The sequence below is a fragment of the Mauremys reevesii genome, linkage group 8 (genome assembly GCF_016161935.1).
Source record: "Mauremys reevesii isolate NIE-2019 linkage group 8, ASM1616193v1, whole genome shotgun sequence".
NCBI lineage: Eukaryota > Metazoa > Chordata > Testudines > Geoemydidae > Mauremys > Mauremys reevesii.
Window position 1 is genome coordinate 78,047,547 of NC_052630.1, and position 26,434 is coordinate 78,073,980.

Genomic DNA, 26,434 nt, shown 5'->3' on the forward strand with positions numbered 1-26,434 from the left:
GAAGCTACATTTATGCAAAACTCCAACACTAACCTAATGGAGACTTCCAAAGTATAGCATAAAACTGGGAGAATGACAATGAAGCATAACTTACACACATTCAATACAGTCCAATACTTTTTTCTGGGTTAATCACCACCACATTGACTTAAGTTTCCTAAAACTCTGCTTCTCACATTGAATAATGTAACATTCTGGAAGATAATGAGAGATCTAGATTCAAAGCCTTACTTCTAAAACAAAGCTAGATTCACCAGCAACTCCGTAACAAAGAAAAAACCTAATTTATGCTGTGGCAAAAGCTATTACCTTTGAATCGTCAGAGAAAATATGCTGAACCTAATGGTAGATTCAATACTACAGCTTTTTGAGCAATCTGTGCTTAATGACTCAGATTTAATGCCAATTCCTCATCTAATCCTCCTCTTGAAGTGGCTGCTGAAAATCATTTCTTATGGCATTAAGACATGTAGCGCTGTAGCCAAAGCACTATCAAAACAACTTTTATAATTCATATAAATTTCTGTAAATTAGATTAGCAATTTAATTTGTAACAGTTATGGAAAGTATTTATGTGCGTAAAAAAATAAAGTATGCATCTGAAGTTGATAAAAAGTAGAGCTGTCGATTAATCGCCGTTAACGCACGCAATTAACTCAAAAAAATTAACTGTGATTAAAAAAATTAATCGCGATTAATAGCACTGTTAAACAATAGAATACCAATTGAAATTTATTAAATATTTTGTATGTTTTTCTTGGATGATTACCCAGCACCTGTTCGTTTTAAGAACACTTTCACAGCAGACTTGACAAAACGAAACAAAAGGTGCCAATGTGAGATTTCGAAGCACTCAATCCAAGGTTTAAGAATCTGAAGTGCCTTTCAAAATCTGAGACACATGAGTTGTGGAGAATGCTTTCAGAAATCTTAAAAAAAGGAACTCTGATGCGGAAACTACAGAATCCAAACCACCAAAGAAGAAAATCAACCTTTTGCTGGTGGCATCTGACTCAGATGATGAAAATGAACACGCATCGGTCCGCTCTGCTTTGGATCGTTATCGAGCAGAACCCGTCATCAGCATGGATGTTTTCTAGAATGGTGGTTAAAGCATGAAGGGACATACGAATCTTTAGCACATCTGGCATGTAAATAGCTTGCGATTCTGGCTACAACAGTGCTATGCGAAAGCCTGTTCTCATTTGTAAACAAGACGTGGGCAGCATTATCTCCTGAAAATTGTAACCAAACTTATTTGTCTGAGCAATTTGCTGAAGTAGGAGTGAGTGGACTTGTAGGTTCTAAAGTTTTACATTGTTTTATTTTTTAATGCAGTTATTTTTTGTACATAATTTGAACTTACAAATGTAGACTTTCATATTAAAGAGATTGCACTACAGTGCTTGTATTAGGTTGTAATAAAAAATAAATATAAAATGAGCACTGTACACTCTGTATTCTGTGTTGTAACTGAAATCAATATATTTGAAAATGTAGAAAACATCCAAAAATATTTAAATAAATGGTGTTCCATTATTGTTTAACAGTACGATTAATTGCAATTAATCACGATTAATGTTTTTAATCGCTTGACAGCCCTAATAAAAAGTAGTACTGACTACAGTTAGATGCTGTGCCATAATAAGAGTCCATACTAATATTTGCATAGCATCTTCCTTCTGTAAATCCTGACATGCTTTACAAAGATTATCATTACAGCCATTTGATAGATAAGAAAACATGCAAGGAGAGGTAAATGACTTTCCCAAATTACCACAGAAAATCAGTGACAGAGACAGAGAAAGAACCCAGGGTCTCCAGAGTTCCAGTCCCAGCGCCATCTAATTAATCTCACTGCATTTAGGTGCCTCATCCATACGTCACTTAATCAACATACCATAATTCTGACCTGCAAAAAACCCAGTTCTTTTATTCTTAAGTAGGACTATGACATTTATTTGTCTAGAACCCTGAATCCATCCAGTAAAGGAGAGTTTGACTTTACTGCTTTCCACAAACATGACTGAAGATCCACAAAGAGGCCATGGCGACCGGAGCAAATGCTATTTTCGCAGCTGTTAGTCTTCTTCTCTCACAAGGCCAGTCTGAGACCATGTCACTAAGTCTTAGGGTATCTTCTCCCCATATTCTGAATGGCAAGGGACAACTGTCCCCCAAATGCATGAACACTGGGCAGGAAAAAGTTGTAACCTGTAGTTTAATCTATAACTAAGCAACTACTGGGGGTTCCCTACCAACCGTGTGCTAGGTGGGATGTCCCCACAATCTAGCAAATGGTTATTGCACAACTCACAGTGGCTCCCAAGCTTCTGTGCTAAATATAAGTTTCCATATAACCCTGCAGTCTGAAGTGTACTAAGAATAGAGTACTGCCATCTGATGGAAAGACAGGCATTCCCAGCACCCTCAAAGATGGTGAATGTTGGGGTTTGTAATGAGCACTTTTAAAGAGGCCAGATGAGAAAGTGGACAAATCAACATTCCCTGAAAACTCCAAAGAGAACACTGTTGATCCAGGATTGAGAGTGAGTCAGCCCTCTGAATATAAAAAGATGGTGATCTTCACGGTCTAGCCACCTCCCCTTAGATATTAAAGTTCATACATCTGAGCCTTTCAAACAAAGATTAACAGTTTTATTTTGCGATGGATAGATGCTCACTAACACAAATTTATGACCGAAGCCAGGAGTTTAACATTAACCCAGCATACCACCTAGTCCATGTACATCCATTATCAAAAGAGGTTGTATCAGCACATCAGATTCTCAGTCTTGAGAAAGACAGGAAATTTACTGATAGCAGGAGGTTTTTCCTGTGAATTAACATGGAAGGAGCTCAGAGAGAAAATAAATTTAAATTACATGGGCAAATGGTGTACAAGAAAAATAAACATCTCAATATTAGAACTAAGTGTTTCCTCAATTATCAACTTAAACACTAACAAAAGATTCCTAAGGTTTCTAGTCTTCAGAGAGGTTGTGAAATATGTTGTTAAAGAATTTAAGGCTTCCATAGGAATAACTGATATGAACTAGAGCTAAGAACAAGAAGATATATACATTGAATTAATAAGAAACACTCCCCCACCCCCCGAGACTTAAATATGCACACATACCCCTAGATGCAAGGAATGTACTGTATATGTGTAATTGTCAAAATATAAAAATGATGACATACTTTGATAGGACAATACTGAAATAATCACTAGGAGCAAGACGGTAAAAGCTCTGTATGGACTTAAAAACAGCAATTAGATAAGAAAGAAAATTCAGAAATAGCACTGAGTAAATAGTGAGATTAAAACCAAGTAAAAGCAAGTGGAAGCAGATGCCTATTAATCTTGTGGTTGGTAGTTTGCTGTTCTGAAGGTTCTTGCAACAACCTGAGGATACAGTCTCCCTCGGCTCATGCTGAAGAAAAAAAAAAAAAAAAAGTCATCTCCTGTGTCTTTCACTTTAAAGCTCCAGTATGGAAGACAAAGAGGGCCCAAAGAGTTTTGGAGCTGCCACTTGTTAGCAAGAGGTATGGGGAAGCCTCTGCTGGATAACTCTGGCCTTCTCAGAAAGGGATCAAAGGAAGAGTCAGACTCCTTCCCCTGGTTCTTCTGACCCAGCTCATGAGCTACACTGTTTTGCTGATGGTCAGTTGCACTTCCTGAATCACTCACTAGTAAACATCACTGTTGAACTTCTCCTCCAGCAGAGCTGTATGCACATTCTTTTCCAGGCCCTGTGGAAGATGTTTACTACTAACTGAAAGCTACTTGGTCCTAGAGAAGCTGAAACTAAAACCAAAAAGCTAGCAGGCAGGTGAGTGCAAAGAGAGAACGAAGGGGAATGGAGACAAGAGGGATTGGCCCCAGTTTTAGTGTTGTTGCTCTTGAACATGACAAACACCTTCCTCATCCCGTATTGAATAGCAACAGGGAAGCAGAAAAACTAAAAAAATTAAAGACCATTTGAATTGAAAACATACTATTTAAAAGTGCTCCATCAAAACCATAATTTTAAAAAATGTTTAAATTTAAAATCAATAGTGCGCCTTTCAAATACCAATTGCAGAGTAAAACCCGCAGGGACTGATTTGTGTACAGCATCCAGCAAAGTGAGACCCCAATCTTGGATGCTACTGTAATACATATAATGATTCTTCCTGTAGACAAATAGCACTGGAAATCTCAAAAACGTGACCCCTTTTAAAGTGTTTCATTTAAGAGAGAAAGTGGGATGTGACAAGTATCTCCACTCTCCTACTTCTGAAGTCATTCTATTTTAAAAAGCCTCCAAATTTATGTCTGTACATATTTTTAAACAAGAATCCACCTGCAATCTAGATATCTCCTATTTCTTCACCTCTTCAGTCCTCTGCAATGCTCTGTTACTCAATTATAGCATGTCTTAACTCATGAGAGAAACTACATACAAGGTTTTAAAAATATATATATGTGAGATCTTGAAGACATACATAAAATGTACGCAAGCCTAACAAGGGTACTCAGCACTTTGGCGGCATGCCACAGTCTCAGATATCGTGAGTTACTGAAAACACTTGCCAGGATGTTTCAAGACTCACTGCATCCTTTACTTTAAAACAAGATTGATAGGTTTTTCATTCTGTTGCCCAAACTTCTCAAGAGTTGACAGTCACTTAACAGACACCTCAATGGCATGTGTATATTTATACAGACTCATATTAGCAATATTTTAATATCAAATCACCATACTGTCCTTATCCAAGTCATTTCACAATACTGAAAAAGGCATTTGTTTGACTGTTTACTTTCAAAACATTCCATTTTGAAATGCCAAGTTTGATATTTTTCAAAATTAATACCAACTCCCTGCACTTCTACGGAAAATACAAGTTAGAGTATAACGTAGTTTAAAATATCATCAGTTAATGACAGCTTCTACATATGTAAAATCCCTAAGATTTATTCAAATTATTATGATAAACAGACATTTTTACTGCAAATTAGCCAATGAATAGTATGACAAAACTTTTTCTTTTTTGACAAATGTAAGAGCTAGTATTTTAGTTTCAAACTATTAAGGCAAGCGGTTCACAAACCTTTTCATAACGTAAATCATAAACACCTCTCGTACCACTTGCCCACCCATTTGCAATCACAACATTCCTTGTGGAAACTACATGGAAAAGCAATATTAGGAAATTATTTTTCTAATTTTGGCAGTCTTCTTAAGCATTTTAGTAACTGGAAGTAATTGCAAGCACCACATGACTAGCCAGTGGTCTCCTGACCACCAGCAATTGCTCTGTGGACCACCAGTCATCTGAAAGACTACAGTTTAAAACTTAATTAAAAAATCTAAAACTATTCCAATTATTATTTGAGGCAAATATAAATGTATGTTGGTAATTCTTTAAAAGTTATTGAAAACCAGGTTACAATAGCAATCCTTTATAATTAGAGGATTTCATTTAAAATAAATCAATGTAAATAAAGGTACAAAATGTCAAAGCTATGAGAAAAAAATTAATAGTTTTTAGTATTGTATTGTACCTGTAACATCTTCTGGATCTGTTACAACAATGTGCGCATTTAATTCCTGCAATTTATGATGCAATTCTTCCAATTTCTTGTTTGATTTTTTCAAAATGTTGTCCACGTAAGCCAAGTTTTTTTTATCTGTTGTGACCTTTCTCAGGTTCTCTGCTCCTTCCTTGATTTTAAGTTCCTTCCTTATTTCACGTTTGATTTGGTCCTTTATTTCATCCAACTTCTGTTGTACCATTGTGTCTGAGAAGTCCAATTTTTGGCCAATGCTTACATTTTCCGAGACTAGAAGACTTCGGGCATCCCCCTACAGGGAGAGAGAGGAAAAAAAAAAAAAGAAGCATAACCAGAGGTTAGCTGCTTGCATGACTAAAAACACTAGGCTCATGTCCAGAATATGTTAGACACACACCTTGAGAAGCCATTTACTAAATATTTATCTGTCATGCTGCCCCAAAGCAACAAGCCCATAAACTTGTACAAGTCCACTGAAGTTATGCTTTACAAGTAACAGATTTGTTTTAAATCTAGTGACATCTTTACTATGCCTATTTTTTAACAGAAAGACTTAAATACCTCTGGATTTGTCATGCACACATGCCTTGCGTTAGAGCCATATTGGCATTTTTTCACGATTTAATTGTGAGTTTTAGTAGACTAAGTGGATCTAAGCCGTAACATTTAATTCTTGCAGTTAGTAACAAAGAAGAATTCCTATACATTTACTTAGAATTTCAATAGTTATCCTATTTAAAAGTATTTTAAAAAAATAGAGCAACCCTTTCATAGGCTTAAAGAAACACTGCAGTGTTTATAGATACTAGGTATTTTGGAACATATTTTACTGGAATGAAAGTTTCTCTATCTGATTTGCTCTTTTAGAATTTTTATTTAGAGGGATTTAAAAAATGAAATAAAAGTTGCAGCTTCCTTTCTTGGCATAGGTAGATGGGCAGAGGAGATGACAAAAGTATGAAGAATAACTGATCAAAATAGGTTCCTGTAAAGAGCAGGAGTGGAGAGCGACAATAGTTATTTAAATTACAACAAGTGTGGTTCAAAATATTTTGTTTGTGTGGATCCCACTTATTCTGCATGTATTCACTGGGGCTATGCCTGTACCCTGCATACCCTCATGCCCCATTCACCTTGGGCATACAGAGCAAAGCAGCCTTGACCATTTCATTTCCCTTGCTAATTCAGAATCCCAGTAAAGATGGATTCGGAAGGAACAGGGATGGAGTGCAGGTTGTGGATGCCACACCGACAAAGTATTTCAAAGAACCAGTTACTGTGAAGTAAGACAGCCTTTGTCCACATAGATCCCCTCCTTATAACTAGCTATTAGTTTCCAGATTAATAGGAGGAGGGTCTGAGGAGTCTTATCTACAGCTAGCTAAATAAGGATTGCAGAATTAATCTACTAATTTGGAATGTGATCTAGTCTCCAAATCCAGGGCATAACATTTAGTAAAGGAATGTTACTGAGCTGTAAGTAGCTACCCTGCAGATGTCTGATACAGGAATATTTCTTAGATATGCTGAAGAGGTTTCCAGGGCTGTTGTTGACTGTTGAAGGAAGGTGTATATCTGCTAGTTAGTAACAAATTGATCCACTCAGATAATCTCTGGGAAGAAATGATTTAACATTCCACAGCTCTCCCTAATGGAAAGAAAGCACTTGGACATGAGTTAAATGCGGTGGGGATGTTCCATAAGAACTATTTTAAGTTCCACGGATGGGAAAGGCTATTGAATGGAATGATAGGTGTGAACCATCTCTTTTAGAAATTTTTGAACAGTGAGATGAAAGAACACAAATTTTGAATGCGAAGGCGACAGGCTAAAACGGCAGCTCAATGGACCCTAATGGAGCTGATGGTGAGGCCCTGTAGCCTGCGCTGGAGGACGCAATCCAGAATCTTGGGAACAGAAGCTTGCAATGGGTCCAGACCTTGTTGTGAAGCCAGATTAAAGATCTTTTCCACTTTCATCAGTAGACTGATCTTGTAACGGGTTTCCTTCTCTGTGTCAGGGATTGTTCTACAAGTTCTACTCATTCAGCCAACTTCCAAACAGGTACAGGGATGGGGACACGGATGGAGATTCGGCCTCAACAGTAAATCTTGCAGATTGGAAAAAGAGAGGTCTTATGAGCTTGTGTATTAGGGTGACTGGAATTAAAACAGAAAAAGGGATGAGAAGCATCGTGGAGGGACTCTGGCATGGTATATTCTCTGATAAATTTTTTGTTCTTGCTGATGGCAAAAATAGATCTATCACAGGGAGCCCCATCTGTGGAGTAAAGGTTTGAGAATGGAATCTATTAGTCACCACTCATGGCTGGCTGAATACTTTCTGCTGAAGTAATCTGCCAGATAGCTGTTTGCTCCTAGTACGTGAAGGATCATGGGAGTTATCCTGTGAACATGGCAACATTTGCACACACACACAGCTTTCGCTATACTACAATGGAGAAGTGTTATCTGTCAGGATCTCTGCTGTTCTTTTCAAGAATGGTGGAAAACTCTGGAAGCTAGCTGAATAACCCAGAGTTCAAGCACACTGAAATGGAGCAAGGACTCTCTCCAGGACCATACTGCTTTGAATTTGTAGGTATTTTTGATAGGCCCCTCCCAACCAGCCATGGCGGCATCTGTAATCAGCATCACCATGGGAGATTGTGGTGCAGAATGGTACTCCTTTGCAACTATCTGGGGGTTTGTCTACCAGTTCAGGGGAACTTGTATGGTTCCAACTCTTATAAGTTAAGTTTGGTGGCTGGGAAACCTACCTCAGCCATCCAGAGGCATCTCATAAGTGCATGGTGCCATGTGATATAATAATTTGAGAGTTTCTTGCTGCTGTTTCAAGATTATACCTGAAGCTGGAGATGAGGGGTGTGATTGTCTGAAATCTGTCTAGAGCAGTGTTTCCCAAACTTGGGACGCCGCTTGTTTAGGGAAAGCCCCTGGCAGGCCGGGCCCCGCTCCAGGCCAATGGGAGCTGCTGGAAGTACATCCCTCGGCCCACGCCGCTTCCAGTAGCTCCCATTGGCCTGGAGCAGCGAAACGCAGCCAGTGGGAGCTGCGATCGGACGGACCTGCAGATGCGGCAGGTAAACAAACCGGCCCAGCCCGCCAGGGGCTTTCCCTGCACAAGCGGCATCCCAAGTTTGGGAAACACTGGTCTAGTGGGATTTTGCCTTTGTTGACTTAGAATCTAGACGATCCCCAATAAATTCTATGGATTTTGTTGGAATGAGATTATTATTAATCATTCACTCTCAGACTGATGGAGTGAGTAAACTGCAAACAGTGGAGTAAATTTTCTGGATGAATCACTATGTGACAATACGTGTCCTAAAGTTGAGAGGTGCAAACCAATCTGAACTTCTAGAGAAGATATGATGAAGGCTGGTGTCACCATTCTTAATTTACATCAGCATATGAATGTGTGTAGTCACTTCAGGTACCTGATAGGTTGCAGTTCCCTTTTTCTTCTGGGAATAAGTAGTAGTGGGAATAGAAATCATTCCTTCCCTACCTTCTGAACATCTGGGTACTTCTTCTGTTACTTCTAGGTTGTAGTAAGGAACCCACTTCTTCCTTCAGCTGTCTCTTGGAAGATGCATTTCTGAAGAGGGATCAGGGATTGTATATTGGGCAAGGACTAGAACTGTATCGAGTGGCCTTCTGTAATAGTCTCCTATACCCATTGAACTGAAGTAATTCCAGCCCAGGCTTAAGAGAAATGCAAAAGGCAGCAATCAAAAATGGAGCAGACAGAAAGCTCCTCAACTTCAACCTGCCATATGGAAGACAATGCAGTGAAGGTAGTAGAGGAAGAAGACAGGGCTCATGTGGGAGAAGCAAGACTTCCTATAGAAGTGTAGTCAGCTGACCTCTGTTGCTGACAGGAGGAAGTTCTCTGTCTGAACCGGCCCTCGAGTTTCCTCCTAGCTGCAGGTGTACAGATACCCAAGAATCCAGTGTAGCCCTACAGTCCCTTAGAGGATGTAACAATTCATTTGTAAAGCAACTAAACAGGTCTGGCCCTTTGAAGGAAAGGTCTTCAATATCTGTTTGGACCTCTTTAGGAATCCCCAGGACTGCCCTTTTCTTGGCAAAGGCTAGGACCACTGAACAGGCTGCTGTATCAGGGTCATCCGGGACTACTTGGTGGAAAGTTCTGGCTAACTTTCAAACTCCCTCTGAAATGGTGGATCTCAAGACAGAGTGGGACCTTGTTAGTGAATGAAGATACTCTGTCCCAGGTCCTGTAGTCATACTTAAAGACTAGGGCTTGATAGCTGCTTATTCACAGTTGGGAGACACTGAGGGGAAGGCCTTTCTGCTAAGAGGTCAAAGTCTCTTGGGATCTTTTGTCCTTGAGTGGTTTTAGGTAGTCCTATCTTCTCAGATTTTTCCTGTGCTGCAGATACTGCTAGATCTAGGAGTCAGATGCAAGCAGATGTCCTTAGATTGGCGTGGTGGTGGAAAGGAGACATGATATGTTTTCTCTGCTTGTTTCAGTGCAGAAAGCAAAGGCCGGAGTCTGCCAAAGGTGTTTTGTGGGCTCTAGAAATCCTTAATTTATTGACACTGCCAATCTGCCAGGGAGATTAGAATGGTGAATATAAAAAGTGTATGTGCTTTTTCCTGTTCCACAGATAATTGCGTGTCCTGTGTTTGCTGTCCTTCCTAGTATTCCTGAAAGGACTTGAAGTTGTCAGATAATAGCATTGTAGTTGATGTCACCAGAGGATAGGGATGTAAATACAGTTTAAAAAAAGTTAACCTTTTAAACGATTAAAATATTTTGTTTAAAAGGTTAACCGATTAAAGCGCCGCTCCAGCTGCTAGGGCTGGCCAGCGCAGGGTAGCTGGTCTGGCCAGCCCGAGGGTTTAATGGTTAAGGCAGGTTAACTGGTAAGATTAATACTTACCAGCTAACATTTTACATCCCTACCAGAGGAATGCAGATCTTTCGGAGCAGTCAGCTAGAAAGGGTTGAGGGAAGTCTCTTCTGGATGTTTAAAAAAAACCCAACAATATCTTCTGCCTCTACATCCTGAGCCTCTGTCTCCTCCTCACATTGTTCTCTCTATCATTCCCTATGGAGGTCTACTTCACTGAACTGTCTAGTCAGGAACCTAACTGGTGAAGGCAACCTAGGTCTGTAGGAAGAATGAGAGTGCAAATCCTAGATCTAGACAGCCCTGCCCCCAGAATGCCCAGTAATGCCAAAGTGGTAAGTTAGTGGGATAAGACTTAAAAGGCCCAAGATGTTGTTTTTTGAGGCATGTCAGGAAATCTGGGTGGAGGGCTCTCAAAATGTGATGGCAGTGATTTTGAGTGTGATCTGGGGGTTGCTGCGCTAGAGCAATTCCTGCAAGGAAGAAGCAAATGGATGTCAAGAGAAGGGTCTCTGCTTGACTCTGAAAGAGTGTGAGCAGACAGGGAAAGAAGAGGAGTAATAGTAAATACATTCTAGAAATAGTGCCAACCTCTAAGGCCTGGTCTACACTACAGTGTTAGGTCGAATTTAGCCGCATCCACACAACCAACCCCGTTACGTCAACCTAAAGGGCTCTTAAAATCGCTGTACTCCTCCCCAGCAAGGGGACAGTGCTAAAATCGACCTTGCTGGGTTGAATTTGGGGTAGTGTGGACACAAATCGACAGTATTGGCCTCCAGGAGCCATCCCAGAGTGCTCCATTGTGACCGCTCTGGACAGCACTTTGAACGCCAATGCACTAGCCAGGTACACAGGAAAACCCCCAGGAACTTTTGAATTTCATTTCTTGTTTGGTCAGCGTGGCGAGCTCAGCAACTCAGGTGACCATGCAGTCCCAGAATCGCAAACGAGCTCCAGCATGGAACAAAAGGGAGGTACTGGATCTGATTGCCGTATGGGAGAAGAATCTGTGCAGGCAGAACTCTGATCCAAAAGAAGAAATGCAAATATATGTGCCAAAATCTCACAGGGCATGTTGGACAGAGGCTACACCAGGGACACACAGCAGTGATGCGTGAAAGTTAAGGACCTCAGGCAAGCCTACCAAGAGACAAAGGAGGCAAATGGTCGCTCTGGGTCAGAGCCCCACACATGCTGCTTCTATGAATAGCTGCATGGCATTTTAGGTGGGGACCCTATCACTATCCCACCACTGTCTACAGACACCTGCAATGGGGGAGTCTCACGGAACATGGAGGAGGATTTTGCGGATGAGGAAGAAGAGGAGGAGAATGCGCAGCAGGCAAGCGGTGAATCCATTCTCCCTGGCAGCCAGGAACTTTTCATCACCCTGGAGCCAATACCCTCCCAAGGCAGGATCCCCGACCCTGAAGCCGGAGAAGGCATCTCTGGTGCGTGCACATTTGTAACTACACTACAGGGTTTAAAAGCAATATAGTGTTCATGGTCACCTGGTTGAAATAAGGGAATTTTTGTAAGGGAACAGTAAAAGGGCTGTTTTACTGCTGGGCTGTTTGTGCTTGGCTAAAAGGGATCATCCCGGAGAATAGCCATGTGGCGGGGGGTGGGTGAGGGATCATCCCAGAGAATAGTCACGCGGTGGAGTGGGGGTAGGTGTGTGCTGCACATCTAACTGAATACTGCAGCCCCTCCTTTTAAATGTGAAACCCAACCCATTGCTTGCTCTGGGAAAGGGGGACGCTGTAGTTTTCATAACATATGGGAATGTTTTCAGGCATAAGAAACCAACCCAATTTTACTCTCCCTTTTTTATCTCCTCCCAGGTGCAAATGTTTCTATGCTCCCTCTATCATCTCCGTCTCTACAGTTATCGCAGATTAGAAGGCGAAAAAAATGCACTCGCGATGACATGTTTTCCGAGCTGATGCAGTTCTCCCGCACTGATAGGGCACAGCTCAATGCAAGGAGGCATTCAGTGGCAGAGGCCAGGAAAGAATTGAGTGAGTGCGAAGAGTGGAGGCAGGACACTATACTGAGGCTAACAGGGGAGCAAAGGGACATGCTGATGTGTCTGTGGGGGGAGCAAATGGACATGATGAAGCATGTGTTGGAGCTGCAGGAAAGCCAACAAGAGCACAGATCCCCACTGCATCCACTGTATAACCGCCAACCCTCCTCCCCATGTTCCATAGCCTTCTCACCCAGATGCCCAAGAATGGCAGGGAGCGGTGGGGGGGCGGGGCACGCTGCCTCTGGGCACCCAGCCACTCCACTCCAGAGGATGGCCCAAGCAACAGAAGGTGTCATTCAAGCAGTTTGATTTGTACTGTGGCTACAATAAACAATGTGGCCTTGTCCTTCCCTCCTCCCCCACCCCACCTGGGCTACCTTGTCAGTGATCTCACTTTAAAAAAAATTATTTAAGAATGCATGGTTTCAAAACAATAGCTACTTTATTTTGAAGGGGGGAGGTTGACTGGCTTACAGGGAATTAAAAACAAAAAAGAAGGCGGGTTTGCATCAAGGAGAAACAAACGTAACTGTCACACCGAAGCCTGGCCACTCATGAAACTGGTTTTCAAAGTCTCTCTTGATGTGCAGCGCGCCTAGCTGTGCTCTTCTAATCGCCCTGGTGTCTGGCTGCTCATAATTGGACGCCAGGCGATTTGCCTCAACCTTCCACCCCCCATAAACGTCTCCCTCTTACTCTCACAGATATTATGAAGCACACAGCAAGCAGCAGTAACAATGGGAATGTTGGTTGCGCGGGGGTCTGACCTAGTCAGCAAACAGTACCAGTGAGCTTTTAAACGTCCAAAGGCACATTCTACCACCATTCTGCACTTGCTCAGCCTATAGTTGAACTGCTTCTTACTACTGTCCAGACTTCATGAGCCATGGGAGCAAGGGGTAAGCTGCATCCCCAAGGATAACTATTGGCATTTCAACATCCCCAACGGTAATTTTCTGGTCTGGGAAGTAAGTCCCTTCTTGCAGCTGCTCGAGCAGCCCGGAGTTCCTAAAGATGTGAGCATTATGCACCTTTCCCAGACATCCCCCGTTGATGTCAGTGAAACGTCCCTTGTGATCCACCAGTGCTTGCAGCACCATTGAGAAGTACCCCTTGTGGTTTATGTACTGGTTGGCAAGGTGGTCCGGTGCCAAGATGGGGATATGCGTTCCATCTATCGCCCCACTGCATTTAGGGAACCCCATTGCGGCAAAGCCATCCACTATGACCTGCACATTTCCCAGAGTCACTACCCTTGATAACAGAACATCAACGATTGCATTGGCTGCCTGGATCATAGCAGCCTCCACAGTAGATTTACTCACTCCAAACTGATTCCCAACTGACCAGTAGCAGTCAGGCATTGCAAGCTTCCACAGGGCTAGTGCCACTTGCTTCTCAACTGTTGGGGCAGCTCTCATCTTGGTAAGTTTTGCAGCCACTGCGAATCATCCCATACCTGCAACACTATGCGGTCCCAGCAGCCTGTGCTTGTTTTCCTGGCCCAGAATTGGCGTTCCACTGTATTAACCAGCCCCAGTGCAGCCATGATGTCCCAATTGCCACAGCCCGTGCTTCCAGGAACGTCTGTGTCCATGTCCTCATCAAAATCCTTCTTGTGCGGGCATCTCTTAGCCCGGTTCTGCATATACTCAAGGATAATGCGCAAGGTGTTTACAGTGCTCACAACAGCAGCGGTGACAGTGAGCGGGCTCCATGCTTGCTATGCTATGGCGACTGCACGTGAAAAAGGCACGAAATGATTGTCTGCCGTTGCTTTCATGGAGGGAGGGGCGACTGACAACATGTACCCAAAACCACCCGCGACAATGTTTTTGCCCCATCAGGCATTGGGAGCTTAACCCAGAATTCCAATGGGCAGCAGAGACTACGGGATAGCTACCCACAGTGCACCACTCCATAAGTCGATGCTAGCCACGGTAGTGAAGACACATGCCGCTGACTTAATGAGCTTAGTGTGGACATATGCAATTGACTGTATAAAATCGATTTCTAAACATCGACTTCTATAATATCAACCTAATTTCATAGGGTAGACATACCCTAGGTGGTAGGATAGTAGATTACCAGTACTGAAGGTATAGATCTCTCTGGCATCAGAAGAATTAAACCAATAGCATCAGTACTGACACTGGTGCTGGGCCCTCAACCTCAGAAGTCAGTAACAGATCTGCTGGTACCATTAAGGATTCAGGTACACCCTCATTACTAGACTCGGTACGTGCCAGTGAGGAGTCTTTGCTGGTACAAGGCTTCAGTGCTGGAGTATACTTAGTTCCACTCCACCAGGTGAGGAAGAGAATCAGCCTCACTAGCCTGTCCAGTGCAATTAGGCCTCTGAACTTGTGACTTAGAAGAGGCAGGAGGGCCCATGACCCTCTCTTAATACCTCTGCTCTCTCCCATTGCAGCGAAGAGGATTGGTGCCATGAGTCACCCTTAAAGCAGAGTTCAGATCTGCCCAGCTTTAATATGATGGAGGTGGTACCATAATTTGGCAATGAGCTCCCAGCCAATGCCAAACTTGGTCTAGTTAGCTGCCCTCAGTTTTCCAAAGTAGTTGGAGACCCTCTCTCATTACCAGCAATAGGAGCCTTCCAGGGTAGAGTCCCTATTTACAAGGGCACTGAAAAGTGAATCTCTAGGAGGGACAGTTCCTTTTCTGAATTAGAGGAATGTCTTTCCAAATCAGACACTCTCTTCATTGACTGCTCCAGCAGACAGATCTTTAGAAAAGTATATTTGGAAAAGTGAGCTCTGGTGAAGATGGATGAGCATACAGACCAACAGTCTGGAAAGTGACTCTTGCCCAAACAGAAGCAGCACAGTCTGCATCCACCAGTTACTGGAATATGTCTGTCATACACCAGACATAGCTTGAAACCAGAGGGCTTAGGTTTGGCCATTAGGAAGAAAGGTGCCTAGGCACCAACTAATAGTCGGAAGCAGGAAAGAAATAAAATTAAAACGAGGCTGCAAACAGGATAGAAAAGTGTGTCTACATTAGTTCTAGTAATTATTAATAATTACAAAATTGGTTTGATGACAGGGCATTACAGGATGACAGGCAGACACTGCTGAGTTCTGTCTTGCTGCCACGGGCAGTAAGAGGTAAGTGAAAGGTGGTCAGGGACATTCTGACCTTTATATGCTTGGGGGTGGAGGGGATAGGAGAGGATGCAGGGCATAGGTGTACTATAAAACTACAGAAACAGACTCAACTACAACTTGTTAAAAATTATACACAAGTTCTCCTCTGTACAAGTACACTAACCCACTTAAAAAAAAATTAAGAAAATACTTCCAGCATAAATAAAATCCAGGCATTAGCTGTCATTTTTGTAAACAGAAACATCTCCTAAATAATAGGAGTAGCAAGAATGACCACCTTGCCTTGGATTTGTTGATGAGTATGCCTGGGACAGAAGAACAACAGATAAGCAGGATTTGTCATTTTTAAATTGCTTAAGCAACTCAAGGAAGTTCATGCAAATGTAGTTATACTGTACAGTGCACAAGAAACTTATCTAACTTATGGAGAAGCAATTTATCCTAGTACAAATTAAAATAAAATCAGAAGGGCGGATTCATTATGCATATACAATGTGACTATAACATAGTTGTATATGTAAGCATGTGAGGAACCCACATTATCTGTGGATCTGTCAGAGTACTAAATAATTGCTATCAAGATTTAATACGAATACTTATGGCCATTGTGGAGGACAGGAACAGCTGGTACCTGGAAAAGGAAGCAACCAGTAGGAGCGCCGGCAGCCTTTTTGGTGCCCTAGGCTGCGGAAGGTCCCGTCCCCAAAATACCACCGACGACCGTGGCGGCCAAACATCCAGCCACCGCGGTCGCTGCCCCCCATATGTTAGTGTCCTAGGCGACCGCCTAGGTCGCCTAATGGGTTGTGCCGGCCCTGGCAACCAGCCACCTGTTGGTGACTATTTTATGTAATTACTATGTGAATTTTGTTTCAGCCACTTGTCTGTATTTATGTAGAGCAGGGGTGGGCAAACTTTTTGGCTTGAGGGCCACATCAAGGTTGCACAACTGTATGGAGGGCCGGGTAGGGAAGGCTGTGCCTCCCCAAACAGCCTGGCCCCCCACCCCCTATCCACCCATCCCACTTCCTGCCCCATGACTGCCCCCCTCAGAACCCTCAACCCATCCAACCCCCCCTGCTCCTTGTCCCCTGACTGTCCCCTCCTGGGACCCCTGCCCCCTATCCAACACCTCTGCTCCCTGTCCCCTGACTGCCCCGACCCCTATCCACACCCCCCGCCCCCTGACACACACACACAGCCCCCGGACTCCCATCCCCTATCCAACCACCCTCTGCTCCTCATCCCATGACCACCCCCGTCCCAGGACCCCTCGCCCCTAACTGCCCCCTGGACTCCCACCCCCTTATCCAACCCCTCCTGCTCCCTGTCCCGACTACCCTCCCGACCCCTATCCACATCTCCGCCCCCGACAGGCCCCCCGGGACTCCCACTCCCAACCCTCCCTGTTCCCCATCCCCTGACCGCCACCCCAGAACCTCCGCCCCATCCAATCACCCCCGCTCCCTTACTCAACCCCCCCGTTCCCCACCCCCTTACCAGCAGCAGGAGCTCGCAGCCGCAACACCCGGCCAGAGCCAGCTGTGCTCCCCATGCTGCCCAGCAGGAGTGACAGGCCAGAGCGCGGCCCGCACTGCAGCATGGCTGCGGGGCAAGGGGGACAGCGGGGGAGGAGCTGGGGACTAGGCTCCCCGGCCGGGAGCTCAGGGGCCAGGTAGGACGGTCCCACAGGCCGGATGTGGAATCTAAAGTGAATCTAAAAATTACACCATGATCCCTGGTTTCCCAGTTCACCACAGGGCACATAAATCTAGGAGCGTAACATTTAACCTCAAGATTTAACATATAGTCCACTGGCTCTTAAAAATATATATAAAAATACAGCATTTTCTTTTGGTTGTTCCCTTACCACCACATACATATATTTTCACTTGGCTTTCTAGCCAAACACAGTCCATTTACTATAGTCATGAGGATCCTAGAAACATCATTAAAATAAACAGAAATAAGTTGATCTCTACTACACTTCAGAGCATAAAATCCTATTCTAAAATTTACAAAGTTCACTGGAGGGGAAAACAGGTAGTAAGTGTCAAAGTCGGTCATATAAACAATTTAACACTAGCACCCAAAGTATGCTAAGACCTATTTGCAAGGAATGTACATACAATATGTAGCCATTAAAAAAAAAACCTAGGTCCTCAAAACAAAGTAGTAATAAAATAAATTATTTCTGAAAGTTAGACCTAGAAACATGAAAAGTGAAAGAACAGCTGGACATGCACAAGTCCATGACCGGACCTAATGCATCCAAGGGTGCTGAGGGAGTTGGCTGATGTGACTGAAGAGCCATTATCTTTGAAAACTCATGGTGATCGGGGGAGGTCCCGGACAATTGGAAAAAAGCAAATATAGTGCCCATCTTTATAAAAGGGAAGAAGGAGAATCTTTGGGAACTACAGACCCATCAGCCTCACTTCAGTCCCAGGAAAAATTATGGAGCAAGTCTTCAAGGAATCCATTTTAAAGCACTTGGAGGAGAGGAAGGTGATCAGGAACAGTCAACATGGATTCACCAAAGGCAAGTCATGCCTGACCAACCTGATTGCCTCCTATAATGAGATAACGGGCTCTGTGCATATGGGGAAAGTGGTGGACGTGATATATCTAGACTTCAGCAAAGCTTTTGATAGTCTCCCACAACTTTTGCCAGAAAGTTTTAAAAGTATGGATTGGAGTATAAGTGGATAGAAAGCTGGCTAAATCATCGGACTCAACGGGTAGTGATCAACGGCTCGATGTCTAGTTGGCAGCTGGTATGAAGTGGAATGCCCCAAGGGTCTGTCCTGGGGCCGGTTTTGTTCAACTTCATTAATGATCTGGATGATGGGATGGATTGCACCCCTCAGCAAGTTCGCACATTACGCTAAACTGCGGGGGGGTGGGGGGGTCGTAGATAAACTGGAGGGTAGGGATAGGGTCCAGAGTAACCTAGACAAATTGGAGGATTGGGCTAAAAGAAATCTGATGAGATTCAACAAGGACAAGCAGAGTCCTACACTTAGGACGGAAGAATCCCAGGCACTGCTACAGGCTGAGGATCGACTGGCTAACTGGCAGTTCTGCAGAAAAGGACCTGGGGATTACAGTGGACAAGAAGCTGGATATGAATCAACAGTGTGTCCTTGTTGCCAAGAAGGCTAACGGCATATTGGGTTACATTAGTAGGAGCACTGCCAGCAGATTGAGGGACGTGATTATTCCCCTCAAGCACTGATGAGGCCACATCTGGAGTATTGTGTCCAGTTTTCAGCCTCCCACTACAGAAAGGATGTGGACAGATTGGAGAGTCCAGTGGAGGGCAATGAAAATTATTAGGGGGCTGGGGCACGTGACTTATGAGGAAAGGCTGAGGGAACTGGGCTTATTTAGTCTGCAGAAGAGAAGCGTGATGCGGGATTTGATAGCAGCCTTCAACTACCTGAAGGGGGGTTCCAAAGAGGATGGAGCTCGGCTTTTCTCAGTGATGGCAGATGACAGAACAAGGAGCAATGGTCTCAAGTTGCAGTGGGGGAGGTCTACATTGGATATTAGGAAAAACTATTTCATTAGGAGGGTGGTGAAGCCTTGGAATGAGTTACCTAGGGAAATGGTAGAATCTCCATCGGTAGAGGTTTTTAAGGCCCAACTTGACAAAGTCCTGACTGGGATGATTTAGTTGGGGTTGATCCTGCTTTGAGCAGGGAGTTGGATTAGATGACCTCCCCCACTGCAACCCTAAATACACATGAGAAACTTCCATTTGAATCAGTTGAATCCATGTTTTCTAGTAACTGATTCTGTATTAGCAAGTTTCTAGTAACTAATTATTTCCCTGGGTATTGCTGATAGAGAGTGGAAAGAATCATGCACTATACACAGTTTGTATATTTTAGATAGTAATATTACAATACTAAATACAGAGAGGAAGTATGCTATATAAAATTAGCATGTTTAGTTTTCAATCCAATGGTAAGAGACATTATTGAATAGCAAATATCCCAGAAAGCAATATGCATGGGGCATTCAACTAACCCATTAAACCTATTGCAATGTACACGTTTCAACCTGAGTGTTCATTAGACCAGTAGTTTTCAAACTTTTTTTCTGGCGACTCAGTTGAAGAAAACTGTTGATGCCCATGACCCAACGGAGCTGGTGATGATGAGTTTGGGGTGTGGGAGGGGCTCAGGACTGGGCCAGAAGATTGCGATGCGGGGCTGAGGGGTGGGGCCAGGGATGAAGAGTTTGGGGTGCAGGAGGGGGCTCAGGGCTGGGGCAGGAGATTGGAGTGTGTGAGGGGGTCAGGGCTCTGCGCTGGGGGTACAGGCTCTGGGGTGGTACTGGGGATGAGAGGTTTGGGGGGCAGGAAGGGGCTCCGGGTTCGGGGGGGCACTCCAGGTTTGGGGAACCGGCCAATGGGAGTGCGGACCTGGTGCTTGGCGTGGAAACAGCGTGCGGAGCCCCGTGGTCCCCTCTGCCTAGGAGCCAGACCTGATGCTGGCCGCTTCTGGGGCGCAGCGGTGTCAGAACAGGTAGGGACTAGCCTGCCTTAGTCGGGCAGCACCGCCAATGGGACTTTTTAAGAGCCCAGTTGGCGGTGCTGACCAGAGTTTTACATTCCACGACCCAGTACTGGGTCACAACCCGCAGTTTGAAAACCACTGCATTAGACAGTTCTTTGACAAGTCCTTCAAAGTTCCATAGGATTCTCAAAATAGCTGAAGGGTTTCTTAGTGTTAAAAGTAGAGTGAGGGCAACTTTAAAATTATACACCTTCTTCTGGCTCTTCAGTGTGTAAATTAGAACAACTCAACAGACAATCAGTAGAATGGGTGTGAATAGAGCTAAAACTTACATTAGTGTAAGCTGGTGTAATTTACACCACTTTATAAATCACCTCTAAATTTGGCCCAGCGTGACAGCATATCCCAATGCTAAACAATCCACAGCACCTATCTTGTTACTAATAAGTATAACAATAGAGTCCAAGATGTCCTATATTCTTGGTAAGTATGAATGCCATCACTGATGATATAGTAGCCGAATACAAGATATACATTCTTTTTGCATTTGCTGTATAAGAACCACAGCAACTTTAAGAGATTCCCGTTTGCCTTTGGTCCAAGATTGGCATAGATCTACTTGAATTAAATGGAAAAGATGATCTTGTTAGTGGACTTTTACTCAGATTCAACCACTGTGCAACACATATCAAATAAGGTGATAAGACATCCAGTTACAGCTTACTTATCATTAGATTTTACATGAGTTAATACATAAGGGCCCACAATTCACAAGTGGATCATCTGGCAATTCTGATAAATCAGTTCAAGTACACCATGTCAAGCCTGTACACTCAGTGGGTTAGCAGAAAAATTATTATTGTCAGCAAATTGCCTGGGCTTTTAAAATCAAGTTAATTCAAAGGATCCAAACTTTGAGCTGTTGGAATATAACAATGTAAAGTGTTTTCCACAAGGGGCAAGATGTCAGGTTTACAAAATGCTGCTTTTATTGCAGAGTGTCACGCTGACAAAGAAATAAAATGCATTCATGAACACACACCTGAAGGTCTAAAGTCTTAGTGCCAACTTCTAATGACCTTCTGGAGCCAAAGGCAATTCCATTCTGAAGTTGTTACAAAATAGCTCTATGCCAAGAGACTAAAACAGAAATAGTATGATAAAAAACGTCAAAAAGCATGCCACCACTTCAAGTGGAAGAAAATGTTAGATTTTAAAAAGAGTCAAGGTAACAGCTATACTGTCCATACCAAGGTTATCATAGTACCCCAAGATTCAGCCAAACAGCATGAACACAAAATGTCTAAACAAAACCAAGGAAGAGATGGCCTCCCATTTCTTGATAACTCCCAGAATGCTAGTAATAGTACTGGTGAGTTGAAAATGTATCACGTAGTCAATGACAGAAAAAAAATATCCATGTGGCAGATCCACCTGAGCAGATTAACACGCTATGGCTGAAGAAACTGCCTTGAAAGGAAGTGGCCATATAATCAGAAAGTCATTGAGATTCAGACACCGCAGTTAGTGACAGATGGCCAGAAACAGACAGAACAATCCTCATCTGTCAAGTGGTTCAGATCATTTACCCCCACTCCACCCTTGACCACTCAAGTTTCCGATTCATTAATTGGCATTATTTTGTAGCTATTTTTGGTTGGTATGTTTTATAAGCATTTCCTTAAAAAAAACAGGAGGGGGGAGACGTAGCTAGCTCCTGAAGTCAGTGGATACTGACCGTCACATGACAAGGATGTTAACCTTTATAACCTTGACCCAGGTCAGGTGACTGGTTCAAGAAATGAAGTGCATTCTCTTATTGGCACTCCTGTGTGTCACTTAATTTTCAAGTACTTTTTGTTAAGCATTCCTTCAGACAAAAACTTTAAGCTAGTTTTGTAGACATTCAATTAGTGTAAATTGAAGTTATAGGGACTTTTCAATAGTGTCCCACTTTCCAAATCACAAGGACTCCAACATGTAAATGTACTGTGTAGTATTCTGATTCATTCCAGATTTTGTTTTTAATTCTTTGTATGACCACACATACAAATATCAGCAAAAATACCTTGCAAACAGGTTCTCATTGCCAGTAGTCTGGCTGCTACTTTGATATGTTTTGTTTCTGGGAATCTATGAAGGTCAGAGAAGCTCTTGTATTGTATGAAAATAACCATTAGACCCCAGTTCAGTCTTTTATTGTTCTGTGTACTGAGACCACTTGAAGGAGGCAACTGACCAGGATCTCTAACAAAATGATTAAAAATTATGGAATGTGACTAATTCACCAAGAGAACACTCCCATGCACCTGAATATTTTAAGTCATTTGGTTTGCTAAATAAAGACAAGTCCTGGAAATTGACACTTATCTTATACTTAACTCACTACTTATCTTAGATTTGGAGCATACCTTTCTAATAGGAAAATCTCTTCTGCTTTTGGAAAAACTCAGTTCTAGTAATGATTAGGTCTAATCCAACATCCATTTAGGAAATTGCTTTTAAACAGTGGTATCCAACCTTTTGCACCTGTAGGCCAAGCATTATTTCACAGAGGTAAAGAGACCACAATCATTACTTAGGAGCAAGTTCCCTGAATCATTCCACTTCCTTTGTTCTGTTCAAGCAGGCAGCAGAAACCACCTACACATTCCCTGACAAGGATTATCATAATATGGAGGAGACCCCATAGGTATTTCCTACACTCTCCCTCCCAGGTTATGTGTCGGGGTTAAGCTGTTCTAAAACTGGGCTGGAACAGAGAATCCATGAGCTATAACTGGTTATTGGTTCTATGTATCTGTTTCCTCCTCTGGTAGCTTCATGCAAAAGAGGAGGTATCTTTTGATAGGTACTTCCACAACCCGCAGGGAAGCAGGCCGAGTAGAATGTGCTATCACCCTTTGAAGAGGGTGAAAGCCTGCAATCTCATAGCAAATAACCATACATCCAGATATTAATCTCAATAGTCTCTGAGCAGAAACTGTGGATCCCTTGGATCTATCCACAAAGGAGATGAACAGATAGGAACCTTCGAAATTGATCGATCCTATCCAAAGTAGAAGGGCAGCACCCTTCTAACATCCAGGGCTCCTGGAGAAAGTTACGTGGCTTCGGAAAAAAAACAACACTTGTAGATAAAGAGATTGATTCAGGTGGAACACCAAGAGAACCTTAGGTAAGAATTTAGGATGTGGGCTTATAGAATCCTTCTCCTTGATGTATACCATAAAGATACCATCAAGGCACCAGTTTCCCCAACTCTAAATGCCAGTGTGATAGCTACTAGAAAGCCAAGCTCTAAGATACATTTGCTCCAATCCCTCAGACAGAGACAAAACACCTACAGGATCTCTATCAAGCTTTCTTAAAACTATAATACCCACCTGGTGAAGTGAAGAAACAGACTGACAGAGCCAGAAGGGTACCTACTACAGGACAGGCCCAACAAAGAAAGTAACAGAACGCCACTAGCCGTCACCTACAGCCCCCAACTAAAACCTCTCCAGTGCATCATCACAGATCTACAACCTATCCTGAAGGACAACCCCTCACTCTCACAGACCTTGGGAGACAGGCAGTCCTCGCTTACAGACAGACTCCCAACCTGAAGCAAATACTCACCAGCAACTACATACCACACAACAAAAACACTAACCCTGAAGCCAATCCCTGCAACAAACCCCGTTGCCAACTCTGTTTGCATATTTATTCAAGGGACCATCATAGGACCTAACCACATCAGCCACACTATCAGAGGCTCGTTCACCTGCACATCTACTCATGTGATATATGCCATCATGTGCCAGGAATGCCCCTCTGCCATGTATATTGGCCAAACCGGACAGTCTCTACGCAAAAGAATAAATGGACACAAATCAGACGTTAAGAATTGTAATATTCAAAAACCCAGTAGGAGAGCACTTCAATCTCCCTAGACACTCAATAACAGACTTAAAAGTGGCAATTCTTCAACAAAAAAACTTCAAAAACAGACTTCAGTGAGAAACTGGAATTAATTTGCAAACTGAATACCATCAAATTAGGCCTGAATAAAGACTGGGAGTGGATGGGTAACCACAAAAAGTAATTTCCCCTCTGCTGATACTCACACCTTCTTGTCAACTGCTGGAAATGGGCGACGTCCACCTTGATTGCATTGGCCTTGTTAGCACTACAAAAGTAATTTCCCCCTCTCTTGATATTCACCCCTTCTTGTCAACTGTTGAGAATAGGACACTTCCACCTTAATTGAATTGGCCTTGTTAGCACTGACCCCCCACTCGGTAAGGCAACTCCCATCTTTTCATGTGCTGTGATATTTATACCGCTTACTGTATTTTTCACTCCATGCATCTGATGAAGTGGGTTTTAGCCCAGGAAAGCTTATGCCCAAATAAATTTGTTAGTCTCTAAGGTGCCACAAGGGCTCCTCATTGTTTTTGCTGATACAGACTAACACAGCTACCACTCTGAAACCTACTAGAAAGGTCATCTTCACAGATAAATAAAGTATAGAACAGGTTGTCATAAATTTAAATGGATGTTTCATAAAGTAATTGAGTACCAGACTGAAATCTCAGGTCAGGATGAGAGCTCTACTCAGGGGGTAGAGATTCCCCAAACCCTTAATAAACCAGGACGATACAGGATGAGCAAATATGGAAAACCCCCGTATAGTCAGATGAAAGGCTGATATTTAGGGCCAGACTTTAAACTACCTCAATTTCTTCAGATCCAGCAGATAATCCAGGATGACAAAGATGCACAGATCAAAGCAGGAAGTAGCAATGCCAGCACCAGTGGAAGAATTTCTTCCATTTCTGCAGGTAAGTAGTGGGGACTGATTTCCTACTATTCGGTAATACCTGTTGCACTTCTGCAGAGCATGAGGATTGATTCTAATCTTGCGACCCAGTGAGGAACCATGCTTGGAGGTGGAGAACCAGAGTGAACCATGTAACCCACATCTTGTGAAAGGAGAAAAGGAGTGGTCAGAACCTTGAGCATTGGACACATAGATGCAGGAGGTAAGGGTATCAAGTTTGTCTCAGCCAGGTTGGTACTATAAGGATAACCTTGATCCTGTCATGTCTGATTTTGTTCATCACCCTCAGTATCAGGTGAGTTGGAGGAAACACAGAGCAGACTCTTCTTCCAGGACAGAAGAAAGACATCCCCCAAGGAGTAGTAGCCCAGATCCCCTCTTGAGCAGAAAAGGGGGCACTTCTTGTTCCTGGAGGTGGTGAAGAGATCCACCTCTGGAAGACCCCAATTTTGGGATAAATTGTGGAGAACTTGAGAGTCTAGCTCCCATTTGTAGTCCTTTGAGAAGTGTCTGCTGAGAACATTGGCTGGGGTGTTCTGAATTCCTGGGTGATAGACCACCAAAATTTGGATTTGATGAGCTATACATCAGTTCCATGGCTTCACGGCTTCTCCATACAGAGAGGGGGATCTTGCTCCTCTCTGCTCGCTGATATAGAACATGCAGGACACATTGGCTGTCATGACCCTGATGAGAGGTAGGACATAGAGGAAGAGGTTCCTGACAACAATCTGTTGGAGCTCAGGGATGTGCAGATTGGTTTCCTGAGTTGTCCATCTGCCCTGAGTCATGAGAGCATTGAGATGAGCTCTCCATCTCAACAGCAAAGCATCTGTTGTTAATGTTAGTGATTGAGTTGGGTGACAGAAGGGAACGCCCATGCAGATATTGAGTTGATCTTTCCACCAATCCCAGGAGCTCCTCACTTGTAGAGGAGCCACCACCTGTCTGTTCAAGGTCTCTCTGACTAGAGAATAGGTCATTCTGAACTAACCTTGAAAGCAGCACAGGCATAGCATTGCACAATTGGTCGTGAAAAGTACAAGCTGCCATGCATTGCACCAGCTGAAGACTGATGACTGTAAGGAACTAAGGACTCCCATGGCAAAGTTAGGTGGAGAACAAGAAATCAGAGTCCTTAGGGGGAATGTAATACTTTTTATTTGCCTTTTACATATTGGTGGAATAGTAGCAGGTGTTTGCCACACACACAGTCTTAGTGGTATCCAGGAGCCCCCATGAATAACACCACACTGGGCGGTGTTGCTGACTATGTTGTGAATTGCTTGCATCTTCAAGTGGAATCTGAAGAGTGTCAGCCACGCTCTCTATGAGTTTTAGAAATTGCTGAAAATCAGCTGTAGAAGGTACTTGAGGCATAACTTCTTCATCTGGAGACAAGATAAGAAGGGCATTCAAGGGGGGCATTTATCCCCCCGGCCTCCTGTTCCTCA

General features: G+C 43.3%; 1 protein-coding gene across 6 annotated transcripts in view; it reads right to left on the minus strand.

Moving 5' to 3' along the window:
• Nucleotides 1-26,434, minus strand: part of PKN2 (protein kinase N2) — a 130,949-nt gene that overhangs the window by 51,781 nt on the left and 52,734 nt on the right. For 5 of the 6 annotated variants that reach the window (XM_039484120.1, XM_039484122.1, XM_039484119.1 and 2 more), the window contains one exon: nt 5,549-5,849. The exons of the other annotated variant lie outside the window; for it this stretch is intronic. In XM_039484120.1, the coding sequence (XP_039340054.1) occupies nt 5,549-5,849 (301 nt within the window). The remainder of the gene's footprint in view (nt 1-5,548; nt 5,850-26,434) is intronic. 6 annotated transcript variants of the gene reach the window in all.